The following is a 25,369-nucleotide window of genomic DNA, read 5'->3' on the forward strand; positions in this document are numbered from 1 at the left end:
TAGAATAAGGTATATTGTGTGTAGTTTTAAGGCTTATTTAGTTGAAAATCATATTTTATGGAGGCCTGGGAATGTATTATTCTCATTTTAATGGTTTCCTATGGGAAATTAATTTTTGGGAAACACACTTTTCGCCTTACACACTCTGTCTGGGAACCAATTTGTCATGATCTGGTTGGCGACCAATGGGGGACGCTGTCGGCCCCGCCTGCACCTGCACAGGTGCTGGTCGTCCCGATCAGATTGGCGACCAGCGGGTAGAGACGTCAGCCCTGCCGGCAGCCTCACAGGTGCTGGTCGTTAAAATCAATGACACTTAAAAGGACACCTGGCACGATCATCCGGTGCCGATTCATTGTTTGTTTGCTGCTTGGTTGCAGCATGCATCGTGTACGTGTTTGTTTAACCTTGGCGGGCTTTTACTTTTGGTCTTCTTTTGCTACTTTGTATTTTTTCCATTCAGATCATTTTGATGTTTTACATTTAGTTCCTGCTGACTTTATTTTAATACAAATTTGTCAAACAACCTCCTGCTCCCTCCTGCCGGCGTTTTGGGATCCGAACCCGCCATCACCACCTCGCAAAACGTGACAGAATGAATCGGCCAACTATCGGATCCCGCAGGTACATCGGACCCGTCTCATTTCCACCCTGTGCCTGGCTATGCTACGTCCACGTTAGCTCAAGCCTCGTCGCGTTTGAATCGCGTCACTCGACGAGCCGCAACGTCCACGTAAACGCCCGGCCGAGACCTCCTTCCAGGTGGCCGTCCAGGGTGAAACTGGGTGACTGGCATTGCACGCCCACGTCCAGCCACGCTGTCGTCGTGCATGACGAATTGAGTCTCATCCACGACGAGCCGTGCAACGTCCGCGTCAACGTCAGTCCGAGACCCCACTCACCGCTGGATCCCGGAGCGGCTCTGGACTGGTCTCGTTCCCCCGGAGCCGGGCAGTTCACGTCCACGTCGGCGTCCGGCCGAGACCTGGTCCCATACGGCCGTACGGGGTGCCATTCTGCGCCTGGCAGTTCGACGTCCACGCAGAGCCATGCGCCGTCGCGTGACCGTGCGAGAGGGATCGCACTCACGCCCACGACGATCCGTGCCGCGTCTTCGTCCACCCCAGGCCGAGTCCCGTTCCCATCAGGCCGCCGCCCGTCGTGTGTTGGAGAGGCGGCGGTTGCCATCTCCACCGACCGTTCCCTGGCGAGTGGACCTTTTGGGAGACTGTTGGGACTTCTGGAAGCAGCCCCTTGAAGGGGGGGTACTGTCATGATCTGGTTGGCGACCAATGGGGGACGCTGTCGGCCCCGCCTGCACCTGCACAGGTGCTGGTCGTCCCGATCAGATTGGCGACCAGCGGGTAGAGACGTCAGCCCTGCCGGCAGCCTCGCAGGTGCTGGTCGTTAAAATCAATGACACTTAAAAGGACACCTGGCACGATCATCCGGTGCCGATTCATTGTTTGTTTGCTGCTTGGTTGCAGCATGCATCGTGTACGTGTTTGTTTAACCTTGGCGGGCTTTTACTTTTGGTCTTCTTTTGCTACTTTGTATTTTTTCCATTCAGATCATTTTGATGTTTTACATTTTGTTCCTGCTGACTTTATTTTAATACAATTTGTCAAACAACCTCCTGCTCCCTCCTGCCTGCTTTTTGGGATCCGAACCCGCCATCACCACCTCGCAAAACGTGACAGAATGAATCGGCCTACCATCGGATCCCGCAGGTACATCTGACCCGTCTCATTTCCACCCTGTGCCTGGCAATGCTACGTCCACGTTAGCGCAAGCCTCGTCGCGTTTGAATCGCGTCACTCGACGAGCCGCAACGTCCACGTAAACGTCCGGCCGAGACCTCCTTCCAGGTGGCCGTCCAGGGTGACCCTGGGTGACTGGCATTGCACGCCCACGTCCAGCCACGCTGTCGTCGTGCATGACGAATTGAGTCTCATCCACGACGAGCCGTGCAACGTCCGAGTCAATGTCAGTCCGAGACCCCACTCACCGCTGGATCCCGGAGCGGCTCTGGACTGGTCTCGTTCCCCCGGAGCCGGGCAGTTCACGCCCACGTCGGCGTCCGGCCGAGACCTGGTCCCATACGGTCGTACGGGGTGCCATTCTGCGCCTGGCAGTTCGACGTCCACGCAGAGCCAGCGCCGTCGCGTGAACGTGCGAGAGGGATCGCACTCACGCCCACGACGATCCGTGCCGCGTCTTCGTCCACCCCAGGCCGAGTCCCGTTCCCATCAGGCCGCCGCCCGTCGTATGCTGGAGAGGCAGCGGTTGCCCTCTCCACCGACCGTTCCCTGGCGAGTGGACCTTTTTGGGAGACTGTTGGGACTTCTGGAAGCAGCCCCTTGAAGGGGGGGTACTGTCATGATCTGGTTGACGACCAACGGGGGGCGCTGTCGCCCCCGCCTACACCTCACAGGTGCTGGTCGTCCCGATCAGATTGGCGAACAGCGGGTAGCGACGTCAGCCCTGTCGGCAGCCTCGCAGGTGCTGGTCGTTATAATCAATGACACTTAAAGGACACCTGGCACGATCATCCAGTGCCGATTCATTGTTTGTTTGCCGCTTGGTTGCAGCATGCATCGTGTACGTGTTTGTTTAACCTTGGCGGGCTTTTACTTTTGGTCTTCTTTTGCTACTTTGTATTTTTTCCATTCAGTTCATTCTGATGTTTTACATTTTGTTACTGCTGACCTTTATTTTAATACAATTTGTCAAACAACCTCCTGCTCCCTCCTGCCTGCTTTTTGGGATCCGAACCCGCCACCACCACCTCGCAAAACGTGACACAATTAAGTTCGTAAGCCAAGGCCCCACTGTACTTGTATGGCTTGATTGGGCGTGACAAGCCACATGCTGCTTCACTATAGACACAATCTGCACTGCAAAATTTTAAAATGACATGACATGGCTCCAGCTTGAAAGTTTCGCGTGGGGGTGAGTGAAAAGAGGATAAAGGCGGTCGCACTGACCCACATCACCTCACTCGCTCGCTGCGACTATTTTTAGTCAGCCGCTAATCAGCAACACACTAATTAACATGGGAAGACGTCGCGACAGCATGGACGATGCCGAGCGGCCTTGTCCCTTGATGACTTATTTGTGTCATCAGGTGACATGAGTTTAAGTCAACAATCAGTCATGTGTGTCTACGTGTGTCTGTGTGTGTGCTTGTGTGTGCGCGCGAGAGTCCTCTAAACCGATCAATGATGGTATTGATTTTGGCTGAGATGATCTGATGTGCTTCAAGTACGTTTTCTTCCTCACTCCATCAAAGAAAGAATGTGTGTGTGTGTGTGTGTGTGTGTGTGTGTGTGTGTGTGTGTGTGTGTGTGTGTGTGTTAGATGAAGAAGAGGAAGTCCATGACAATATAATAAAAGTTTCAAAAGATGGAAAAGCTAATAAGTGACAAAAATACTCACTGACAAAAAAATATCATAATGAAAGACGGATGCATTGAAGGATGAATGGAATGAAGACAGGTTAAGATTTGGACAAAGAAACAATCATATGAAAGTTTGAAAAACAAAATATAATATGAAATAAATGAAAGAAAGGCAGACAAAAAAAAGTCACAATGGATATGGAAAAATGGCTGGATTGATTAAAAGGTGAATATTTTATTCGGAGGAATATCAGAGCCATTTGATTGTCATCGCTGGACAGTTCTGAAGCGATTGTGCTTTTTTATGCCTTTCATGGGGAGTATTTTCACTGCCCCGCTTTGTTCAGCGGAAAGGTTGGTGCTCTTGGACAGTCTCCGGCTGGATGGATGCATGGCTTGAGGAGAAGAAAGGAGCGTCAGCGCAGAGCGCCGATGCGCATGTGGAACAGTTGCGGCTTGGAATTGAAGTGGATTTACGTGGGACAGATGTGAGACAATCTCTTTAGTCAATGGATGCTAGAGCTGCGTGTTTGCTTTCAACATTGAGCTTGTAGCAGGCGTGCACATTTCACCATAACTGATGAAAAGGACGCTTTGATCCTCTCCTCTTTCATCTAGAACTGCTTCTTGCGACAAAGAGGGTGCGGAAAGTGCTGCAGATTGAATGTGTCTTTGTGCTGTCATATTGTTTTTTTGTGTTTTTTTTTTTATTTCAAGATGGCGCTGCGAGAGTGGCTGCCTTTCCAACAGCTCCTGTATTTTCTTTTTCTACTTCTTACATTCCTTTCCTCTTTCTTCCATAACTCTGCCGCTGGGGTTATAGACAGAGAGAGAGTGAGGCCGTTCTCCAAAAAACAAAATGGCGTCTTCGGTTAAAGTCACGTGATTGGTCAAGAACCCAGCAGTGTAGGGAGGGGGAAGGTAAACATTGAAGAGACAGGCAGACAGAGAGAGAAAACAGTGAAATTTGGACCCATTTCACCTTTGGTTCAAAAGCAGAGTGTAGACTGGAAGGTTAAATATCCTATCAATCAGGCTCCACAAATGACCCGCACAAGTCATCTGTACACTTGTTGCAAAAAGCTATTAACCCAGCTATACAGATCACAATTGATGAACTAGATACAATTATCACATATAAAGCACCTACAAGGGACCATTCCTCAAGATGGTGGAAGAAGCCTATGTTCCTCATCAAGTGTTCCATGCTGAGGAAACCGGTCACTCCATTCCATCAAGCCATTCACGACCATCACAAAGGTAAGTAAATGACTTTATTGTACAGTACAGTTTATTGCTTTAATAATAATACTATAGCACATTTATTATACATAAAATAAGGTATATTTTGTGTAGTTTTAAGGCTCAGAAAATTAGAAAGTAGAAAATGATGTTTTATGGGGACCTGGGAACGGATTATTCTCATTTTAACGGTTTCCCATGGGAAATTAATTTTTGAGACACACACTTTTCGCCTTACACAATCTGTCTGGGAACCAATTAATTTGTAAGGCAAGGGAAATTGAATTGCAATGTTAGGATACATGAATTAAATTCAAAATTTAAACAAAATGAATGAACAATGATTGAGGGACAATGTTTACTCGAGTGAACAGCTTCTCACGTTATCAAGTTACTGGGTGCAATAAAGGATGAATTCATTTGATTATGAATTCCAAGTCCCGAATCAGACCAGGTGGCGCCACAGATAGACTGAATGTATTTTATTGTAAAGCTATGAGGAAGAAGTAATTACTTGTCATCATTTCTTTGATTTGCTCATTGAAAAAATCCCCCAAAAAAGAAGCACTGACATTGATTCCAAAGTCAAACATGCGGATGGACAAAAAATAATAATAATCAAACAGACACTGCTATAACGTCTTTAAAAAACAGTTTAAAAAAACATAAAAATGAAAATTTGACGAGCAACGCGGCAAGCCTACGCGAGCCGACAAACATCGGACGAACCCACGCGCCACGTTTCCTTCACATACTTCAATTATAGATACAAGATAGTTTATATATATATATATATATATATATATATATATATATATATATATATATATATATATATATATATATATATATATATATATATATATATATTTGTCATTTGATCAGAAAAAGAAAAAACGAAGAACAAAAAAAAAAAAAACAACTGCATGTACATAAAACTGTACAAAAAACAAGGCATCACTAGCATTGTTTCTATAGAAATATTAACCGACTCATAGCAAGTGTACAATCATGGACGGGATTCTTCTCTACAATTCGGAAAAAGAAAATGTATTCCGCTTCGAAGTTGGGAGCCTCATTGTTGCTGCTGCCATATTTGTATTTATTTATTTGTCTTGTTGTGTACATCAAACGGGTACAAAAAAAATATTACAAATTACACAAGTTATCGTGTTAGCCCAAAAATCCTATGCCAGATAATATGTTAAAAGAAAATAGGCTAGTGTTTGGCATTTAAAAAATATCCTCTTTTAAAAAGTGATCGACAAAATTATCTTTTTTTTTCCAATCTGAAATATTTTTAAAAACACATTTTTAGTGGTAATCTGCACTTCTTGCAGGTTTTTGTTGTTATTTTTGCATCAAGTGTACGTCGATTTTGTGCTCCAGCAGCGTTAATTACTTTGACATAAATAATTTGTGAGGTCACAACAAATTAACAAGAAATCACATTTGCGATCTACACAATATTTACGTTATAAATTTTTTTTTTTTTTTTTTTAATTCGGATAAACTGACACCTTGGAAAAATATTTTTAAATCTTCTTTTTTTTTAATCATGACCTAGAATAATAAATTGAAAACATTCATTTGCACTTTTTGTTTTTTTTACAGAATGGGAATATGGTCAGGCTATCTATATATAATATAAATAATAATAATAATAAGTCAGGTTAATTGATCCTAAAAAATGAATGTTCCAAATACCTTTTTTGAATTATTGTAATTATTGTACTGTGGCAAATAGGTTTTTTTCGATACAAATGATGGCAGTTGATTTTTTTTTTCATTAAAAAAAAGGGTTTTTTGAAATAGGCAAGAATTATCTGGGATTATGTCATATATTAACGCTTCTCATACAGTATGTTCGACGTCATTTTTTTGTCATTTTCCAACATTAAGATCATGTTGATCCAATTTTACACAATTATCACATCAACTTGTTACGCTCTCTGATTTTAAATTTCAATTAACAAATATGGTATTATACAAATCATTATGTATTGTATTGTATTGTATTGTATTGTATTGTATTGTATTAATGAATAACATTTTTGTCCAATTTACAAGATGATGGAATTTTTCAAACATTCCTGTTTAGTTTCTTTTTTATTCATTAGATTCCAGGAACATTAATTTGTTTTAGTTGCCTCATTCATTCCAAAGATGAGACTGCAATAACCACTTTTTCGCGACTTCACAATTACACTTCACTTTTTTTAAACATTACAATAAAGAAAACTCAATAAAATACGCACTTTATTTAAATATATTGAAAGATTTACTGTTATGAATAAGAAAAAAAAAAAGATATTTCCTCGGAAATATGACCTCATATGCTTCACTTTTTTTGTTGTCAATTTCTTTTTTTTGTGGCTTGAATCATTTTGACTTTACATACTTTTTTACATAATTTTGTCACTCTAAACACATTGAAGGACAAATACTTCAATTAATGGCTAAAACGTTCTGATGAAACAATCAGTAAGTGTCCCAAATTATTAACATTTGATCATTTTGAATGAAACCGTCATCATCAACTTCCCGATATTCGACAATGGACGTTTGAAGTTTCCAGACTGTTTGCGGTTAGTGGTTGCCTTCAGATAGAATGGCAGATGGAGTTCGGAAATATAAAAACACAGTGTCCCCGCTCACAAATGTTTTGTTAAAAAAGATAAAAGTAAAACAAGATAAATAAAAGCATTGAGCACATAGTGGTACAGGAAAAGCAGTGACTGATCACACCAGAAAAATATGCCAGCCAAAAAAAACGATTTCATATTGATAAAGTCTGCTTATTTTATGCTCATAATTATCATACTCAGTTAAAAAAAAGTAATTATGGAAGGAGTCACGCTTATCACTCAACTGAATAGAAATATTTCTAATTTTAATGTCAAATTGTCCGCTTTTCCTTTGGAATAGAAAATGCTTGAACAAACTGTAGAAACAGTTTCTTTTCCTTCTTTAAAAATGCTAAAAAAAAAAAAATTCAGGTCAAACCCGACTTCCCTCGTTTCCAAAAACTGAAAGATTCTGACTCTCACCACTCGTGTTGTATGTGCTCCACAAGGCACCCGGCGGCATGAATGAAAGACTGCTATGTGTTAGCATTAGCATGTTGTGTTTGCGAGAAGAAAAGTTTGGTATTGGCTTGAATTTGTTCCCAATGTCACTTTCGACGGGTGATGAGAGCTGAAGGGATCAACATTGTGTTCTGTGTTTCAAAATACAATTAATAATTCATCAATGTTTAATTTTTTTCTAATTACATGTTAGCAATCAGCGCAAACATGGAGACCAAACCATTTTTTTACTTGCAGCTTAGCCTACGAACATAGATGCCTAATTAATTTTCAACAATTTGAAAATATACACTAAAAAAAAGTTCTCATTTTGATGATAATTATTTTGTTGTATTCTTTACAACACCATACTAATATATATTGTGGGCAAGTTAGCTATTAGGTTCATAAACTGTTTCTTCCTGGGGGAGGGGGGGTATTGGTGAAAAATAAGCTGTACAACATGTATGATCACCAAATAATGAATGAAAAAGAGCACATTTTAAAAGTTCTAGTTTTTGGATGTCTCAGAGTTTCCCATCAGTCGGTTGTCCCTTTAAAGGACAACCGACGTCACTTTTTGTTTCTTAACTGACATCAGAACATTTTTTTATAGCATCTAAAATACCCAAAAGGATATTTTTATTCAAATGCAAAACACCAATAAAAATGACTTAAAGTGTCCAAAATCTGCAAAAAAATTGAGCTGCGAATTGGGCATTTTCAGAAAGTTCCGCCCCCAGTTTGGGACGTCACGCCATGACGTCTTGCATTGCTAGTGAATCAAAACAATGGCTTCAGATTCGGAGAATATGCTTTCCTGTTACACATCCAGTTTTGAATATGATTCAAATAGTTCTGAAGAGGAAAGCATACATGTTTGCAATTGATTAAAGAAGTCCTTCCGTGTCATTTTGAGGCATCTGGACTGCAATGCGACCAAGCTCCCTTTGAGGAATTAATCAGCCGGTTTCCACAGGCTGATAAATTCCTTACATGGAGCTTGGTCGCCCTCTTCTGGCTCTTTTTGGTGCAACATGACGTTTTCAGACCAAACAAGCACAGCAAAATGCATTGACGTGATGGAAGGACTGCCACAATGTGTCCTGTTTTTTGGTCAGGGGCGTTCCTTCAGTACCGTCACGTACGGACTCGTCACCAACTCAGAAACAAGACTTCCGGAATATTCAGCGCGAGTCTTAAAACGTAAAATATAGCTATATGCGGTGGAAACTTTGTAAAATACACTCAGTAAAAGTCGTTTGAAGCCATTTTACAAATTATGGACAAAACTTGTCCGGAGACGTCGGTTGTCCTTTAAAGGTTTTTCTTTGTTTGTTTGTTTTTGTTTTTTTTTGTGGATATATTCATGAATGACTGGCCTACCAAATTTCAAGTTGCCAAGTTAAGCGACAAGTGTGGACTTAATATTTGCTTCAAAAGACATTTTGAAGCAAAACGACATACTCGCTGCCTTATTGGCGTAGTATCTTGAAACATGTATTTTCAGGGGTCTATGATAAACATGCCAAACAAAATTCAAACATCAAAAAATTTGGAGCTGTTTGTAGTTTATAGGCCAGAGACGGCAGGGTTTTTTTTCCCCCTGGGTTCTGGCGGGATAATAAATAAAAGAAGGGAAGTGAAAATCTTTTTTATTTATTTTTTGTCTTTTGAGGGTCAAAAAGTCTCACATTAAGACTTAAAAAGAATTTGTTACGCTCCTTTTATCCTTTAAGAAATGAACTAGACTCTTTTTTTTCTCTCTCTATCTCTCCCTCAGTCACACGCACACACACGTGAACGCACCACACACAGACACACACTCAAAACCAACAGAGGCGGCAAAAGGCCACTTAGGGTCAGCGGAGGTTAATTGGTGGCAAAGAGTAAGCGTAACCTCGGTCCTCCATCTTTACTTCACGCAGCAAAAACACGCCGGCCGCACGGGAGGCGCGGAAAGAAGAAAAAATGACCTGATTCCTGACGGCCAGGTCGAGAGGAAAGATGAAAAGAGGAGGCGGAGGAAGGCAGAAGCATGTGTTAATCATTGAAATGGAAATACAGTTATACCTCAGCTCAGGAACTTAATTGGTTCCCAGAAAGTGTGTGTAAGCGAAATGTTCGTCTGCTAAGCATTTATTTCCCATAAGAAACCATTAAAAATGAGAATAATCCATTCTCAGGTCCCCATAAAACATAATTTTCTACTAAATAAGCCTTAAAACTACACAAAATATACCTTATTTTATGAATAATAAATGTGCTATTGTATTGTAATTAAAGAAATAAACTGTACTGTATATTTACCTTTGTGATGGCAGTTGTCATGGATGGTAGCAATGGTCGTAATTGTACTGGGACAGCTAAGTCACACAAACGCACACCTTGTTGGTGTTTTTCTATGATCACCTTCTTCTGCTGCCTCTTTCGTGTCCTCTTTGGCTTAACAGTAGCCTGTGGTGAGGTCTTTTTCGGTCCCATAATAGCAAAAGTATTCCACTCGATAACAAACCATGTCAAAGGGGGTGTGGTAAACTAGTCCGCCAGCCACCGTGGAGCTGCTCGACCGTATGATTTGGTGTTCTTCCACCGAAAACTAGTCCGCCAACCACCATGGCGCTCCGTGTGGTTTGGTTCGTTTGCTGAAAACTATTTTGTATGCCAAGATTGTATTCTTGCAAATTTAATGTCCGTTAGATGAAAAGTTTTTAAGCTAAAGCACTCGTAAGCCGAGGTATCACTGTAGTACTTCACAACCTACTTTTGAAATTAACGCAACTGGAAATGGCCCAATCAAACAAAACAGGGATGAAAATCAAACAAAACATGGCCAACTACATCATTGGCGTGATAAACACATATTAGGTGACAAATAAATAAACATAAACAAAGCAGTGGTCATAGTAATAATGCTGTAAATAGTGAGGAAAATAAGTGACCATTTCAATCCTAAAAGGGCGCTACTACGACACTTCCTTTCATCTTTCTTGCTCCTCAGGATGAAACTGTGGTTCTTAGTGCTTATAATTTAAATTGAATTCAACTTGAACATTGGTGCTGATTTAAATACAAAATTTGTACCGTGTACATTTCATCCGGACGAAAACAACAATCAAGAAAAAAACATATTGCAACCTTCAGCTCTCATGATGATGATGATGATGATAATGATGACGACGGCAACGCTGAGAATTTCAGTTTGGACTTCCACTTTGCGCATGTGGATTATTTCACAAATTCACAAGTGTTGCGCCATCACGACTCTGTTGGGATCTTGAAGTGAAGGGAAAAAAATCCCCTAACCCAAAAAGGAAAAAAAAATAGTAATAATAATAATAATGATAATAATAATAATAATAATAATAATAATAATAACAATAATAATAATCCTAGAAGGTTCTGTACATGCAAAACTCGTCAGTCCCGTGGTGTGACGTCACGTGAGCGTTGCCATATTTACATGAAGAAACTGGGAGAAAAATATTCCCACCATGTGTAAACAAGTCAAACATCCTGGAAAAAAAAATCCCAACATCAAGGGAAAAAAACAGGCCAGGTTGTTTGATGTCCAGAATGGTTGTGGGCAAATTGTTCCCCCCAAAAAATCAAAATAAAGAAGTCCAAAGTCAGGCTAGATAGTTTCACACAGAATACTGCAAAATGATTTACAACAAAGTCCACTGGAGGAGGTGTGGGGAAAGGGTGGTGAAAAGAAAAAAAGACACAAAGCATTGTTTTTGTTTACATTCCTTCCATTTTTTTTCATTTACAGCTGATTGGCTAGCACAAAGCCATGTGGGAGGGTCCTAGAGCAATGAACGTCAGGGAAGCAGGGATAAAGGAGACTGTGATGGAACACAGTCAGGCACAGGTGAGGTGTTCAAGGGCTGGAGAGGCGCTCGAAAATAGATTGTTAGGGGTGGGAAGGTAGTTCAGACGGGCCCATGAGGGTTTTAGGACATTGGCCAGGATATGTCCTGAAGGTATTTGATCCGGCAGGGATCAAATTTTGTCTCCTATGTCTTGGAGACATAGAAGCTGTTTAGTGAAGTGTTTGGGGGCACTCATGTGTTGGGATGGGACAGTCAGGAGTTTAATGGGGCAGTGAGGTGTTTGGGGCAACAGATAGGGCAGTGCTGATTTACTGACGTTGAAGCAGTTGGAAGTGGGATTGCTCACCCCTATTGGGCACTCTCCATGGGGTGCCTAGGATTTGTGGATGGGAGGGTATGGGGTTGTTTTGGGGCCTGGTGAGCTGTATATGGGAAGCGGAGAGGTATCAAGTGAGATAGCGGAGGGAAGTGAGATGTTTTTGAGAGGAAGATGAGCCACTTGCAGGTGAAATGAGGTGTGTGGTAATGCAATGTGTTCATTAGGGCAGAGAAGATGTGAAAGTTACGGTAAGGTACTGCGGGAGTTGGTTGGGGGCTGAGTAAGATGTGACGTTTGATGGCCCGGTGATGTGTTACAAGGGGTGGTCTAGTGGTTGAGGAGTCGGATGGGAGAGTAAAAGGTTTAATGGGACAGGGATGTGGTTGGGGTTGTGGTGAGGCATTCGGATGATGTGTTTGGAAATCTCAGAAGGTGTGTCGGGTAGGGTGGTGATCTACTGAGGGAGGTTTTTCGGAGCCTGGTGTTTAGGGAAGTGATGTCATGGTGATGTGTATGGGTGGGGCAGGGAGGTGTTCGAGGGTTGATGAGGTGTTTGAAGGGTGAGATGTTCTGGCGAGCAGCGTCAACTGGGTGCGCAGGCCTCCCTCACAGATAGATCTCCCTCTTGGCGGCGTGGCCAGTGGGGGTGGTGGCTGAGTGGAACTCCACCGCCTGGCTGAGGGGGATCTCCTCCAGGCCGCAGTCTTTGGCGGGGGTCTGCCCAGTGGCCCCCAGTGGGTAGGCACTGCTGTAGGGTGTCATAAAGCGCATGTTAGCCACCCGACCCCCGCCCACGCCCCGCTCCTCCACAGGGACGGGCTTGGGGCTGCCGTTGGCCACAGGCGGCGGGGGCGGTGGGTCACGGGCGGCGTCCATCTCCTGGTAAGGCACGAAGGTGGACAGCTTGGGGGGGATGGTGGCTCCCTTGGACCCCTTGCGGTTGGGCGATGGTTGGCCCGGCATCCAGCACGAGTCCGAATGTCCGAACTCGGTGCACTCACGTGTGCAGTTGCCCGTCATGGCCACATCAGGGAGGGGCCTCAAATCTGCAGTGAGGAGGAGGTAACACAAAACACAACACACACTCAATAAGTCCCGTTGGCACGACAACAACAAAAACAACCACCTGAAAACAAACTTTAATTAACTTTTTTTTATAAAAAAATGTCCCCAAGGGCAATGACCTTTAGGGGGTGCACAAGATTAAAAAATGGGATATGCGCACATCCATTGGGCATTCTCCAGGACGTGCCCAAGATTAAAAACACCAAGGTACTGTGTGGCAAACATTGATGTTTTTTTTTTCCTCACAAGTTTATTAAAAAATACAGAGGTTTAATTATAATGTTTTTTTATAGGGGGCGGCGTTGATCCTGTGCCAATAGGATTCTTTAAAATAATGCAAGGCATGAAACACTTTCTTCACGCTTTAATGCCACAATGTATGCATCGTAGCTGTACTGCACATTTCTTTCATGTATATTTCAACACAAATGTGCGGGAATTAGAAGTGCACCATCTCAGTCTTGTTGACAAGGGGGTCGCGTTGCGTATGCAAAATGAAGAAACCTTTTATTTCAGTTAGGTATTTTTAAAAATATATGTGGAACTGTCGCGTCGTGGAATTGAAGCGGATTGACGTGGGACAGGAAATGTGAGACAGTCTCTTTTCGACATTGGATGCTTCAGCTTCGTGTTCATTTAGCTTACAGCAGATGTGCACATTCCACCATGACGTCCCTGATCCACTGGTGAAAATGATGCTTTGATCATCTCCTCTTCCATCTAGAACTGCTTCATACAACAAAGTGGCTGCCGAAAGTGTTTAATATTGATTGACTTTGATTTGTCATATTATTATTTTTGTTATTTAGGGTTTGTTGTTGTTTTGACTTCAAGATGGCGCCGCGAGATTGGCTGTCTTTACAGCTACTCCTGTATTTTGTTTTTATAATAATAATAATAATACATTTAATTTACAAGCGCCTTTCTGAACACTCAAGGACACTTTACAACAAAGACAACACACAAAACAGTAAAATCATGCATAAAGCAATAAATAATAAAACTGCATAATAAATTAGACCATGTAAGCAAGTTTAAAGAGGTGGGTTTTCAGGTGATATTTGAAAGTAGGAAGGGAGTCAATGTTGCGGATGTTGGGTGGAAGTGAGTTCCAGAGTTTAGGAGCGGAGCGGCTGAAAGCTCTGCACCCCATCGTTGTGAGACGGGCAGAGGGCGTGTAGAGGTGGAGAGAGGAAGAGGATCTGAGGGCCCGAGTAGGAACGGAGATTTAAATTAGGTCAGACAGATAGGGGGGGGCAAGGTTATGGATGGCTTTAAATGTAAACAGAAGTATCTTGAATTCAATACGGAGTTTAACAGGGAGCCAGTGGAGCTGTTGGAGGACAGGAGTGATGTGGTGAAATGAGGGGGTTTTTGTGATGATCCGGGCTGAGGAATTTTGGACTAGTTGGAGTTTATGGAGACATTTTTGATTGACCCCGAAAAGAAGTGAATTACAATAATCGATACGGGAGGTGACGAGACTGTGGACGAGGATAGTAGTGGTGTGAGGGGTGAGAGAGGGACGGAGACGATTGATATTGCGGAGGTGAAAATATGCAGACCGGGTTATGTTATTTATGTGGGAGTGAAAAGATAGTGTGCTATCAAGGATGACACCCAGGTTCTTAACCTGAAGGGCGGGGGACACGGTAGAATTGTCAATGGTGAGAGAGAAACTGTTTGCTTTGTGAAGGGTGGATTTTGTACCGACAAGGAGAAGTTCAGTTTTTTCGCTGTTTAGTTTGAGAAAGTTATGAGAAAACCAGGATTTGATTTCTGAGAGGCAAAGTGTAAGGGATGCAGGTGGAAGAGAGGCGTCGGGTTTACTGGAGAGGTAGAGCTGGGTGTCATCCGCGAAGCAGTGAAAATGAATTCCAAATTTGCGGAAGATATCACCAAGGGGAAGAAGGTATATAATAAAGAGAAGGGGCCCCAGGACAGAACCTTGGGGCACACCAGAAGACACAGGGGAGGACCGTGAAGTGAATGAGGTAATTTGGATAAACTGTGAGCGGCCAGTGAGGTAGGAGTGAAACCAACTGAGTGGGGTGTGTGTCACGCCTAGAGTGGAGAGTCGGTTGAGCAGGATGGGGTGAGAAATGGTGTCAAAGGCCGCAGATAGATCAAGAAGGATGAGAATAGAGAGGGAGCCGGTATCTGCTGCTATGAGAAGGTCGTTCGTGATTTTTATGAGGGCTGATTCAGTGCTGTGGCGGGGACGGAAACCAGACTGGAATTGTTTGTAGAGGTTATTGTGAGTGAGGTGAGAGTGGAGTTGACAGGCGACGGTTTTTTTCGAGAATTTTAGCGATAAATGGAAGATGCGAAATTGGACGTAGGTTATTGAAATCATTGGGATCTGAACCAAGTTTTTTCAGGATTGGTGTTACAGCTGCGGTTTTAAGGGGGACAGGAACAATTCCAGTGGACAGTGAGGAGTGAATAATAGCTGAAATAAAAGGGAGGAGAGCAGGTAGACAAGATTTGATGAGGACAGTAGGGAGGGGGTCAAGTTGACAGGTGGAATTCTTGGACTTGGTGATGAGGTCAGAAAGTAAGGAGGGATGAGGGAGTTCAAAAGACGACAGCAGTAGATAGGGAGTAGGAAGGTTGGGGGAGGGGGGGGATACAGAGGAGCCGAGGTGCTGGTGGATCTTGTTGATCTTTTCAGTGAAAAACAGAAGTAGTGCGTTGCAGGTGTCTGAGGAGTGAAAGTGTGGGGGGAGAGAGATAGGGGGTTGAATGATTTTGTTGTATAGGGAAAACAGAGTCCGTGAATTCCCACTGTTAGCATCAATCAGTCCAGAATAGTATTCCGATTTTGCGCGTGTGATAGAGTCCTTGTAGTGGGTGAGGTGAGCTGTGTACATGTCCTGGTGGGTGGTGAGGCCGGTCTTTCTGTAAGGTCTTTCCAGCTGCCGAGTTTTCTACTTCTTCCTTTGCTTTCCTCTTACTTCCATCACTTTGCTTCTGTGAAATGTAAAATTTTCCACGGCTAATCCAATCCAAAAATAAGTGCATGGTTTCAAAAGTTTTACTATGATCATTTTATGATGTTAAAGTAATCAATTAATCAATTAATTAATCAAAGATTAACCTTTATTTGTTCAAGTGTTGTGAGATGGTTTTGGAGATGGGCCTGTGGATTTAGGTGTTTACAGGATGCGTGTAGGTTCAAAAGTTTTATTTGGGGTATTGAATAAAGTAAAATCTGTCATGATCTGGTTGGCGACCAATGGGTGGCGCTGTCGGCCCCGCCTGCACCTGCACAGGTGCTGGTCGTCCCGATCGGTGGCGGACTGCCACGTTCGGATTAGCGACCAACGGGTAGCGACGTCAGCCCTGCCTGAAGTCTCGCAGGGGCTGGTCGTTTTAATCAGTGACACTTAAAAGGACTCCCGGCACGACCATCCGGTGTCGGTTCATTGTTTGTTGCATGCTTTGTCTGCAATCACATGCATTGTATGCTGTGCATGTGTTTGTTTAACCTTGGCGAGTTTTACACTTGGTTTTCTTTTGATACTTTGATACTTTTTTTTCTGTTCGATGATTTTGATGTTTTACATTTTGTTCCTGTTTACCTTTATTTTAATACAATTTGTTAACACAACCTCCTGCTCCCTCCTGCCTGCTTTTTGGGATCCACACCCGCCATCACCACCTTGCAAAACGTGACAAAATCAAGGGGAAAAGTCATACCCTACAGGAATTGTTTAGCTGGTTTCAGGAGGGAATTGTCACGGTGAGGTTAGGATGTGCGCCAGCGATTTCCCGATTGTTAAATGGGGTGCATGAACAAAGTCAATTAGTAGGCCAACAGGAAGAAGAAGAAAGGAACTAATGCAGTTTGGGGTGGGGTGAGCAGGAGAAAAAAGAGTAAGTAAAAGGTCAGTGAGGCAAAAAGGCAAATGTGAAACGCATATGCAGAAAGTAACCTTTCTCTCACTACGCGTGACATTAGATCATTCTTTAATATCCCAGCCTGCGAGGCAAAGGGGGGGGGGGTGGTGTGAGGTTTCTGTCCTGACGTGGAAAAGGCAGGGGGGAAGCGAGCGCGTGCAGGCGCTGCTGCTGCTGACTCGACCAACATGTTCACTCACACATTTATTATTCCTCTTTTTTATTATTCCTGCTGGCTGATGTACGGTTGGTTGGGAAAAAGGGGGCAAAATGTTGACTCAGCTTTTCTTTCATTTTTCTTTTGCTTCCAAAAATATGACTTCTGTTCTTTGAGGCCAACCATTTAAAATGTCCTTACTGAGAAGTGAGTCGATGAATCGATTTATGTGCAATTAATCAATGCTTTGTAAAGAGACAGTTTAACAGTTTAACCATATATGGCCTTATTTAACTCACCCACTGCCATTCCCGAATTTATTCGGGAATTGAAAATATGATGTGGAGCGCCAGTCCATTTGTTCGGGTTTTGGTTTTCTTTGCAGGGGTTACCGATAAAACGCTAGTCAGACCTCTGGCAATGTTTTTCCCTTCCACGAGGGGAGAGCATTTGCCTTTTGTACAGCTGCCCCCATTTCAAGCTCAGATGACTCCAGACCCATATACCATCGGAATTAACTCTTTTGTTCTAATGAAAGAAGATATTCGAAGGTTTCTAACAATGTAATGAATGATTATGTAGTCCTAAAACTCAATATTCTGTGGGTCCTGCAATTTGAGTGAAAATGACAAAAACACTGGCACTGCAGTGTACACATTTCTACACGTCTGTCAGTGAATGAGTTAATTTGATTTTATGTTCATTTTATTATGTTATGTAAATTGTATGATTGATTTTTCTTTTTTACAATACTTTACCAATTTCTGAGGCACATATTTTGTTGCAATCGTACCTTTGGTGACTTTGTAAAAAGTCCAATATTTCAGTCTGAACCAAAGCGATCGCATGTGGAAGTCACCTCCGTAGTCCCGCCCCTTACAGGAAACAATGTGCTCCATTATATCTGTCTGGGCACTACACTGTTGTGGGTGTCTTTTAGTGGGCGAGTGTCATGCTTTTTCTGCGCTCACCCCAGTGGCACATGCACAACCGCCCCATCCCCCTCACAAGCATGCCACCACCAATACCACGGCCCCTATCTCACGGCCATATAATCCAGTTTATAATTATAATATATAATTATAAAAATAATTAGAGGTACCAAATGGAAATTATTTCCAGATCACCATCTGACATTTCACGCCGTGGACTTGAGTAAAGGAACTGCAACCGGACACTGGACATCCCTCCGCCTTTTTTTTTTCTTTCACAGACGTAAATTTATCTTACAAGCTGGAAGACATCAAATGTGTTAAATATGGAAATGAAAGCGTATTCCACTTGACACTGCCTTCAAAAATACCCCTTTCACTCCTTAAATGAGTTTGAACACCTTCTATAAGGACATGAATATTATCTTTTTTATTATCTTTTTCATACTCTTATCACGCAGAGATTCTGTGTTAAGTCACATAATTGTCTGTGCATTTTTCAGACAAATGTGGCATATCCAGGCAGTGATAGAATATCCATTATCATTGATCAGCCTGTGCCTTAAACGCAAAAACAACCAGCAACACTGCGTCTCAACATCCTGCTTTTCACACAGAGATTCTGTTAAAATGGTGGACCAGAGTTGTATATCCAAAATCTGTCAGCCTGTGCCTTTTCACACATAATCCAGATTTAAATGAGTGGCAGGTGTTAAAGGTCACTCTTCTGTCCCAGCAAAAGTATTTCCCTTCGGATTTTAAAAATGTCCGAGCTGTGAATGTTCATCTGGCATTTACTGTGTATTTCACACATAACTCAGTCAAGGGAGATATTGCAACACCTTTAACACAGTAGTCCAACAATTAGGAATGCCAGGATAGGATACCCAATCATCTGGTTTTAAATGTTGGAGATTACAACATTACTGTGTTTTACACAGGGCTCTGCAAAAATAATAACAATACACATTTTTGAGATCTGGGATTTTTCAGCATTCAAATCAAGCTTGGAGAAGTAAGTGTCAAGTAGTCGCCACTAAAAGTGCAAGCGTACTTAAATGGTGAACGGGAGCTGTCCTTGGTCCTGAAAACTTCTCACAAGCTCTCCTTGATGCTTTGCATGCACAGCAAATTTCATTAGGTCATTTCTTTATATATATATATATATATATATATATATATATATATATATATATATATATATATATATATATATATATATATATATATATATATATATAGGGCTAAACTAATACCAACTAGCACTGAAGGTAGAGAAAAGGAGTCAAAACATGATCAGGAGAGCACTCACTAACTGTGGGTACCCTCAGTGGTCTTTCAACAAATGTCAGAAAGAAAGAATAGGGAATGAAACCAATAATTCTCAAGATACAAAAAGGAGAGGAGTAGCAGTACCGTACATTGCAGGAGTTTCTGAAAAATTACAAAGAGTCCTTTGGCAACATAAAATTCCTACTTATTTCAAACCGATAAACACGTTAAGGCAAAAATTAGTGCATCCAAAAGATAGGCTACCAAATGAAAAACAAAGTAACGTAGTTTATTCCATACATTGTAAGAATGAAAATTGTAAAGAGCAGTACATTGGGGAGACTCAACAAATTCTCAAAAAAAGACTTCATCAACATCGCAGGGATAATATAAGTGGACCTCAATCGGCAGTACATTTGCACCTAAAAGCTAGCAACCACTCATTTGATGACAATGAGGTTAAAATCTTAGCGAAAGAACATAGATGTGAAAGGGGGGTAAAAGAAGCGATTCTTATAAAACAACAAAATCCTTCATTAAACCGGTCTGGTGGAGTGAGGTTCAATTTGGATCGTTCATACAATAGCCTGCTTAGGCAAAACAGGTTAGGCAACTTTCGTTATGCTGATGAGGGTCGTTATGCTGATGAGGTGATACCGGTGGGAGTGGGAGTAATAGGCCAGTCGTTAGTCAGGAATGTAGGAACAATCAGTGGGGCCACAGGGAAGGGTCCAATATATATATATATATATATATATATATATATATATATATATATATATATATATATATATATATATATATATATATATATATATATATATATATATATATATATATATATTTGGTTTGGGGTGGGTGGATAAAATAACAGGTCTAGCCTTTGACGCAGCTGACTTCTGGTGCAGAGAGAAATAAGTAAAAAAATGATTGCTTTTTATGCACACTAAATTTGTCATGGCATTCATGTTGATAGAGTACTCTACTTTAAATTGGCTAATGCACAATGAGAAATTTACAATTAATGCTTATTGATGACTAAATAAGCGCTGACTAAGCAGCAGTGCACCAACAAGAGCCAACGACGCTTTGGTTTCTGTGCAAAATGGTGTTTGAGATGCTCCGCCCCCTCCACAGCGATATCGTTGCGCAGGCATTGTGTCGTGGGGTCACATTAGAACTGTGCCTTGTCACTCTTTATCCTCCCTTCGGCAAATTTTGAAGGGGTTTAATGAGCCAGCAATTACTTCAAGGAGGCAGGGACGACGAGGATGAAGGGAAGACGAAGTTGGAGGCAAATAAGAAAGAAGGGGGGAAGGACGTTGAGGTGGGCATGGGCTCGGTGGTTGTTTTATGCTTCACGTTTGGCAGAAAATGAAGAAGACAGGAATGTATCACCAAAAGAAAATCTATAAGAATGAAAAATTGGAATATTGGACTCTCCTTCCAAAAACACAGTCATTTCCATTTCTGAACTTAATTTCTAAAACTTCTAAAGGGAGAAAAAAACCTGTTTGTTTTGTGTTTTGTTTAATAAGCCATTTTCAGCCCCCTTTATAGACCGATCCAGCAAAAAAAGTTGATTCAGGAGTTTTTCCCAACGCCTTTCACACAGAACAGCAAAAGGGTAATAACAAATAAATGATAAGTTGAATTTAATGGACAGTGTGAAATTGGTTTTCATTATGCTTTTAGTGTTTTATTATTTTTTTGTTGTTTTTGTTTTGCTATTCACCTTTGACACTTAGTGCACAAACTACACCAGCCTCCGTTATACCTCTGAGTGTACCTCAAAAGTCAGAATGGTACCTTGTGTCCTCCCCTTTATGCCAATACGGTTCACAAAAGACAGGACATCAAGGAAAAAAAGGGCTGTATGAAAAGAGTTTTTTGTTGAAAATGATTATCAATCCACTAAATTCAGTGTTGGTGCCATTGATTGGAATAATAATAATAATAATAATAATAATAATAATAATGGGTGGCTGTTTAAACTCTACACCCGCCATCCCTGCATTCCGTTAAAGCTCTTTCACATCGACACTCAACAGCCTCTGATACTACCTCAAAAAAATGACATCTTGCCTTTATGTTCCAACCAGTCGCACCGAAAATCAAACTGGTGGATTAAAACAGAAAAAAATAGTTGGCTGTGTGAAAGGGTCTTTTTTGTTAGCTTCATTTAACATGTTCTAAATTTGAATTTGGAAAATGTTAATGGTGGTGATGCAATTGGGAAAAATCATGAGTGTTTTAAAATCGCTTCGATTCCCTTTTTCCACGATTGCGTGAAAGAGCCTTTGAAACTTCTTTTGTCTCTCACCTTTATGTTGTTACCTTTCGCGCACTCCAACTACACAAAAAGAAAGAGGAATAATAGGCTTTAGGAGGCAGTGTGAGAGGTTGTCAGAGTGAAAAAAACGCATAAAAAAGCACCCTTTTTTACGTGGTTGTTAAACTTCACACACCCATACACCATTTTGGCTAATCCACTTTCACACACATACTGGCCAGTCTTTGTTATGCTTCTGATATGACCTGAAAAGCCAGGAAATGGTCACGGTCTCCCACCTTTGTGCCTCCTGACTTTCGTACAGAACAGCCACATTGAGTACATCGGTGTGTGACGGGCAGCGTGAAATTTAGATTGTCCTGTGAGAATAGATGCATTCCTTGCATGTGTGTGTGTGTGTGTGTGTGTGTGTGTGTGTGTGTGTGTGTGTGTGTGTGTGTGTGTGTGTGTGTGTGTGTGTGTGTGCGTGTGTGCGTGTGTGTGTGTGTGTGTGTGTGTGTGAGAGAGTGTGCGTGTGCGTGCGTGCGTGTGAGATTGTGTGTGTGTGTGCGTGCATGTGCGCGTGCGTGTGCATGTGCGTGTGTGCGTGCAAGTGCGTGTGTGTGTGTGTGTGAGTGTGCGTGCGTGTGTGTGTGTGTGTGTTAGATGCTTGGGTTTTGTAGCGTTTTGTATTTTAGTGTTTGTGAGAGAATCGGACAGAAGGCGCCTGGAGCAAAATCAAGTGCAATAACGCTGTTGCAGCTTCTCTAGCGCATAAATATTTGACCACTGCGAGGAGTGCCTGCGCTCGTGCGTGTGAGAGGTCTTTAAAGCTGCAAGGTTTATCTTTGAAAAAAAAAAGTGTGTCTTCAGGATATTCACACACAGACACGTATGTATGTGTGTGTTCATACTTGCATTTTCTTTGTTGCCCGTCCCCAATGGGTTAAGCCAGAGTGTATCGCTCGCTGCTTTGAACGTATATTCTGAACTGCTCGTCACCTAATTACAAATTAGATATACGTAGACTCAAGATCATTAATAAATATCGTTATTTTAGTATCTTCAATAAATTTGAAATGCGTTTTGGAGGGGAGTGAGTGTGGGGCTGATAAATAATTTGATCGCAGACTAATGGTCGGTCAATGGTAGAACCAGTGCTTGAAATAACGTCTGCCCGGACTGCCAGGGTGTACAACTTTTATGTCGGGCGTACTTACAAAACGTCTCGGCCACCCGGGCCGACAACTTCTTCAAGAAAAAAAGGAATATATATTTTTAAATCAAACATTTGCTTTATTCAATAAAGCAAAAGCTACAAGCAAACCGCTACAAACCACGTGATCTGTTTTTTCTAACCGCCTTTCAAAACTCTCAAGTACACTTTACAGTTACAGGATAATGTACGTTTATGTTTTGTAGCGTCATAAATTTTGTTAGCTTCTTTTAAAGCTTTTTTTCTGGGGATGAGATTCTGTGCATCTACTTTTGAAAATTATATTCAAATGCACGACCTTATAACGCTCAGAAAAGTCCGAAGCACAAAGCAGGCTTCTGATTGGCTGCTGTGCCGAGTATGCAAATTGCCAAATGTGCTACAAAACGTAAATGTACATTATCCCATGACTGAAAAGTGTACTTGAGAGTTTTGAAAGGCGCTTAGAAAGAGGAATTCACATGACTTGTAGCAGATCATGCAACGCAAACATTGCATTGTGCACCATGATGACAAACAACAACTGGAGCAAAATCTTCAGCAAGGGATTTTTACCATCAATTAAGCAAGGGAGAAATTGTGGTAGGTACTTCCTTAATTAAAAAAAAAACATCCTCTATTATTTGCAACATTTTTAGTTGTTTAGTTAACATGTTTAGTTTTTTCATTAGTCGTCTTATTGTGTTTCAAGTTGTGAAAAATGAGGCAGGAAACTTTATGGCCGAGCAGGCAACTTTTCAGAGCTGTCTGCCCTGGTGCCCGCTAACTTTTTGTCATGAGTTTCAGACACTGGTAGAACACATATAAAGTACATCAACGATAGACCAGTCGCCACAATTCCAAAGATTATATGAATGGTCAATCTTAGATAAGATAAGCGTATTTTCCGATGTATGAGGCACATCCAAAAGGCTTGATTTTCTTCAAAAGATGGCCCTGTGCCTTATACACAAGTGCATCCTAAATGTGAAGTAACATTGAGCCACAACAGATCTTATCACTACTGTCAGCAGCCACGATTCCATTTCCCCCTGCAGAAGAAGTCATGCGTTACAGCCTTTGCTGTAATGCCTTATAATGTGGAGTGCCTTTTATTTGGAAAATTGTATATATTATATTTGAACTTATTTCATTAACTGAAAGTCACTTTATAGTCCGGTGAGTGAACGCGTGTGGCTGCAGCTGCTCACCCACAAAAAAATATCCTGTGACTGTAACGTGTCCTTGAGAGTTTTGAAAGGCGCTTATAAATGAAATGTATTATTATTATTATTATTATTATTATTATTATATATGGAAACAGTTTGAAAATATACCATTCAATGGGGTGCGCCTCTACTCCGGTGCCTCTTATACACTGGAAAATTCGGTAGTTTAGATTACATTACATTTTGATGAGTCTCATCGTGGAGACATTTTCCTTTCACAGTAGTGAAATTATGATGCAGTGGCAATTGATGGTGCACAATGGAAACATGCACACAAGGTTTTCTGGTGTATCACTCGCAGATGAAAGAGTTTCAGTTTTGGATTTCAGATCAATTTTCTGGTATTGAAACTCATCAAATGGTGTGCGTATCTTTCGAATGGCGAGCAATGTGATTGATGGGTCATGGTGGCGGTATGTACATATTTTCCGATGTATAAGGTGCACCTGAGTATAAGGCGCACCCCCAATTATGGCTGTATTTTCAACTTTTTCCATGTATAGACGTCACAACAGACTATGAAGTGCACCTTCAATGAATAAAATATGTTTTCCAAACATAATACATAAAGAGATAAAAGTTTTTCAAATTATATATATAAGGCACACCACATTACAGTATATGGCGCTACAGTAGCGCAAGAAAAAAATCCCGTAACTGTAAAGTGTCCTTGAGAGTCTTGAAAGGCGCTTAGAAATTAAATGTATTCTTCTTCTTCTTCTTCTTGGAGTCGGTGGGTGCTGACAGTAGTTGTGAGGCCTGTTGTGGAAGTCATCTTTTGAAGAAAATTTTCGGTGTGCCTTATACACTGAAAAATACAATAATTGGCATCATAATCAATGGAAAATGATGGCCGCGAATGCACAATACATAACATTGTGTTAAACAAAAGTCAGATATTTTTACATTTTATTTAGTTACTTATTTTGTACACAAATCAATCTATTTCCTCTCATAAAAAGATGTCAGACGACAAGGAACAGGAATTCCCAAGTGTTTGCACGAAAAAAAAAAGTGAATGATTACTGATTTGATGATAATTTTCTCGCCAGTTTTCTGGCAGCGAAACACTTGAAACGACAAGGGATGATTACTGGCACATGATTGATATGTGCACACATTGTGTGCTGTTGTATCTTAAACAACAGTGAAATTTTAGTTTGGCATTTCTTTTGAATCAACTTCGAATCATCCACGCTGCGTGTCCGATTTATGCCGCATGACAGACGCATGCATACGCTGTTGTTTTGCCGTCATGTCATACGAGCGCATCGGAGCTGTCATCGCGTTGTAGAATAAAAGCTCCGTTGGCGTTAACGTGTACATCAAAACAGGAAGTGGCACTTTCGCTGGAAATAAGTGACCCCTCCCCTTACTCCCACCCCACAGCTCCTCCGCCTTGCCACCCTTGCCAGAATGCGCGCCACCCGTTCCTGCCTGAACGTAAATAACATCAACAGCAAAGTAAATCAACGCAC

At 41.6% G+C, this 25,369-nt stretch overlaps 1 protein-coding gene across 2 annotated transcripts in view; it reads right to left on the bottom strand.

Moving 5' to 3' along the window:
- LOC148901829 (protocadherin-1-like) overlaps positions 1-25,369 on the bottom strand; it is a 192,239-nt gene that overhangs the window by 48,789 nt on the left and 118,081 nt on the right. Inside the window, exon 5 of one of the 2 annotated variants that reach the window (XM_088989874.1) lies at positions 5,525-12,912. The exons of the other annotated variant lie outside the window; for it this stretch is intronic. Coding sequence (XP_088846000.1) covers positions 12,473-12,912 — 440 coding nt within the window. The 3' untranslated portion in view covers positions 5,525-12,472. Of the gene's footprint in view, positions 1-5,524; positions 12,913-25,369 lie in introns of those variants that run through there. 2 annotated transcript variants of the gene reach the window in all.

Source organism: Hippocampus bargibanti, linkage group LG02 (genome assembly GCF_051943395.1).
Source record: "Hippocampus bargibanti isolate YZ-2025 linkage group LG02, ASM5194339v1, whole genome shotgun sequence".
Taxonomy (NCBI): Eukaryota; Metazoa; Chordata; class Actinopteri; order Syngnathiformes; family Syngnathidae; genus Hippocampus; species Hippocampus bargibanti.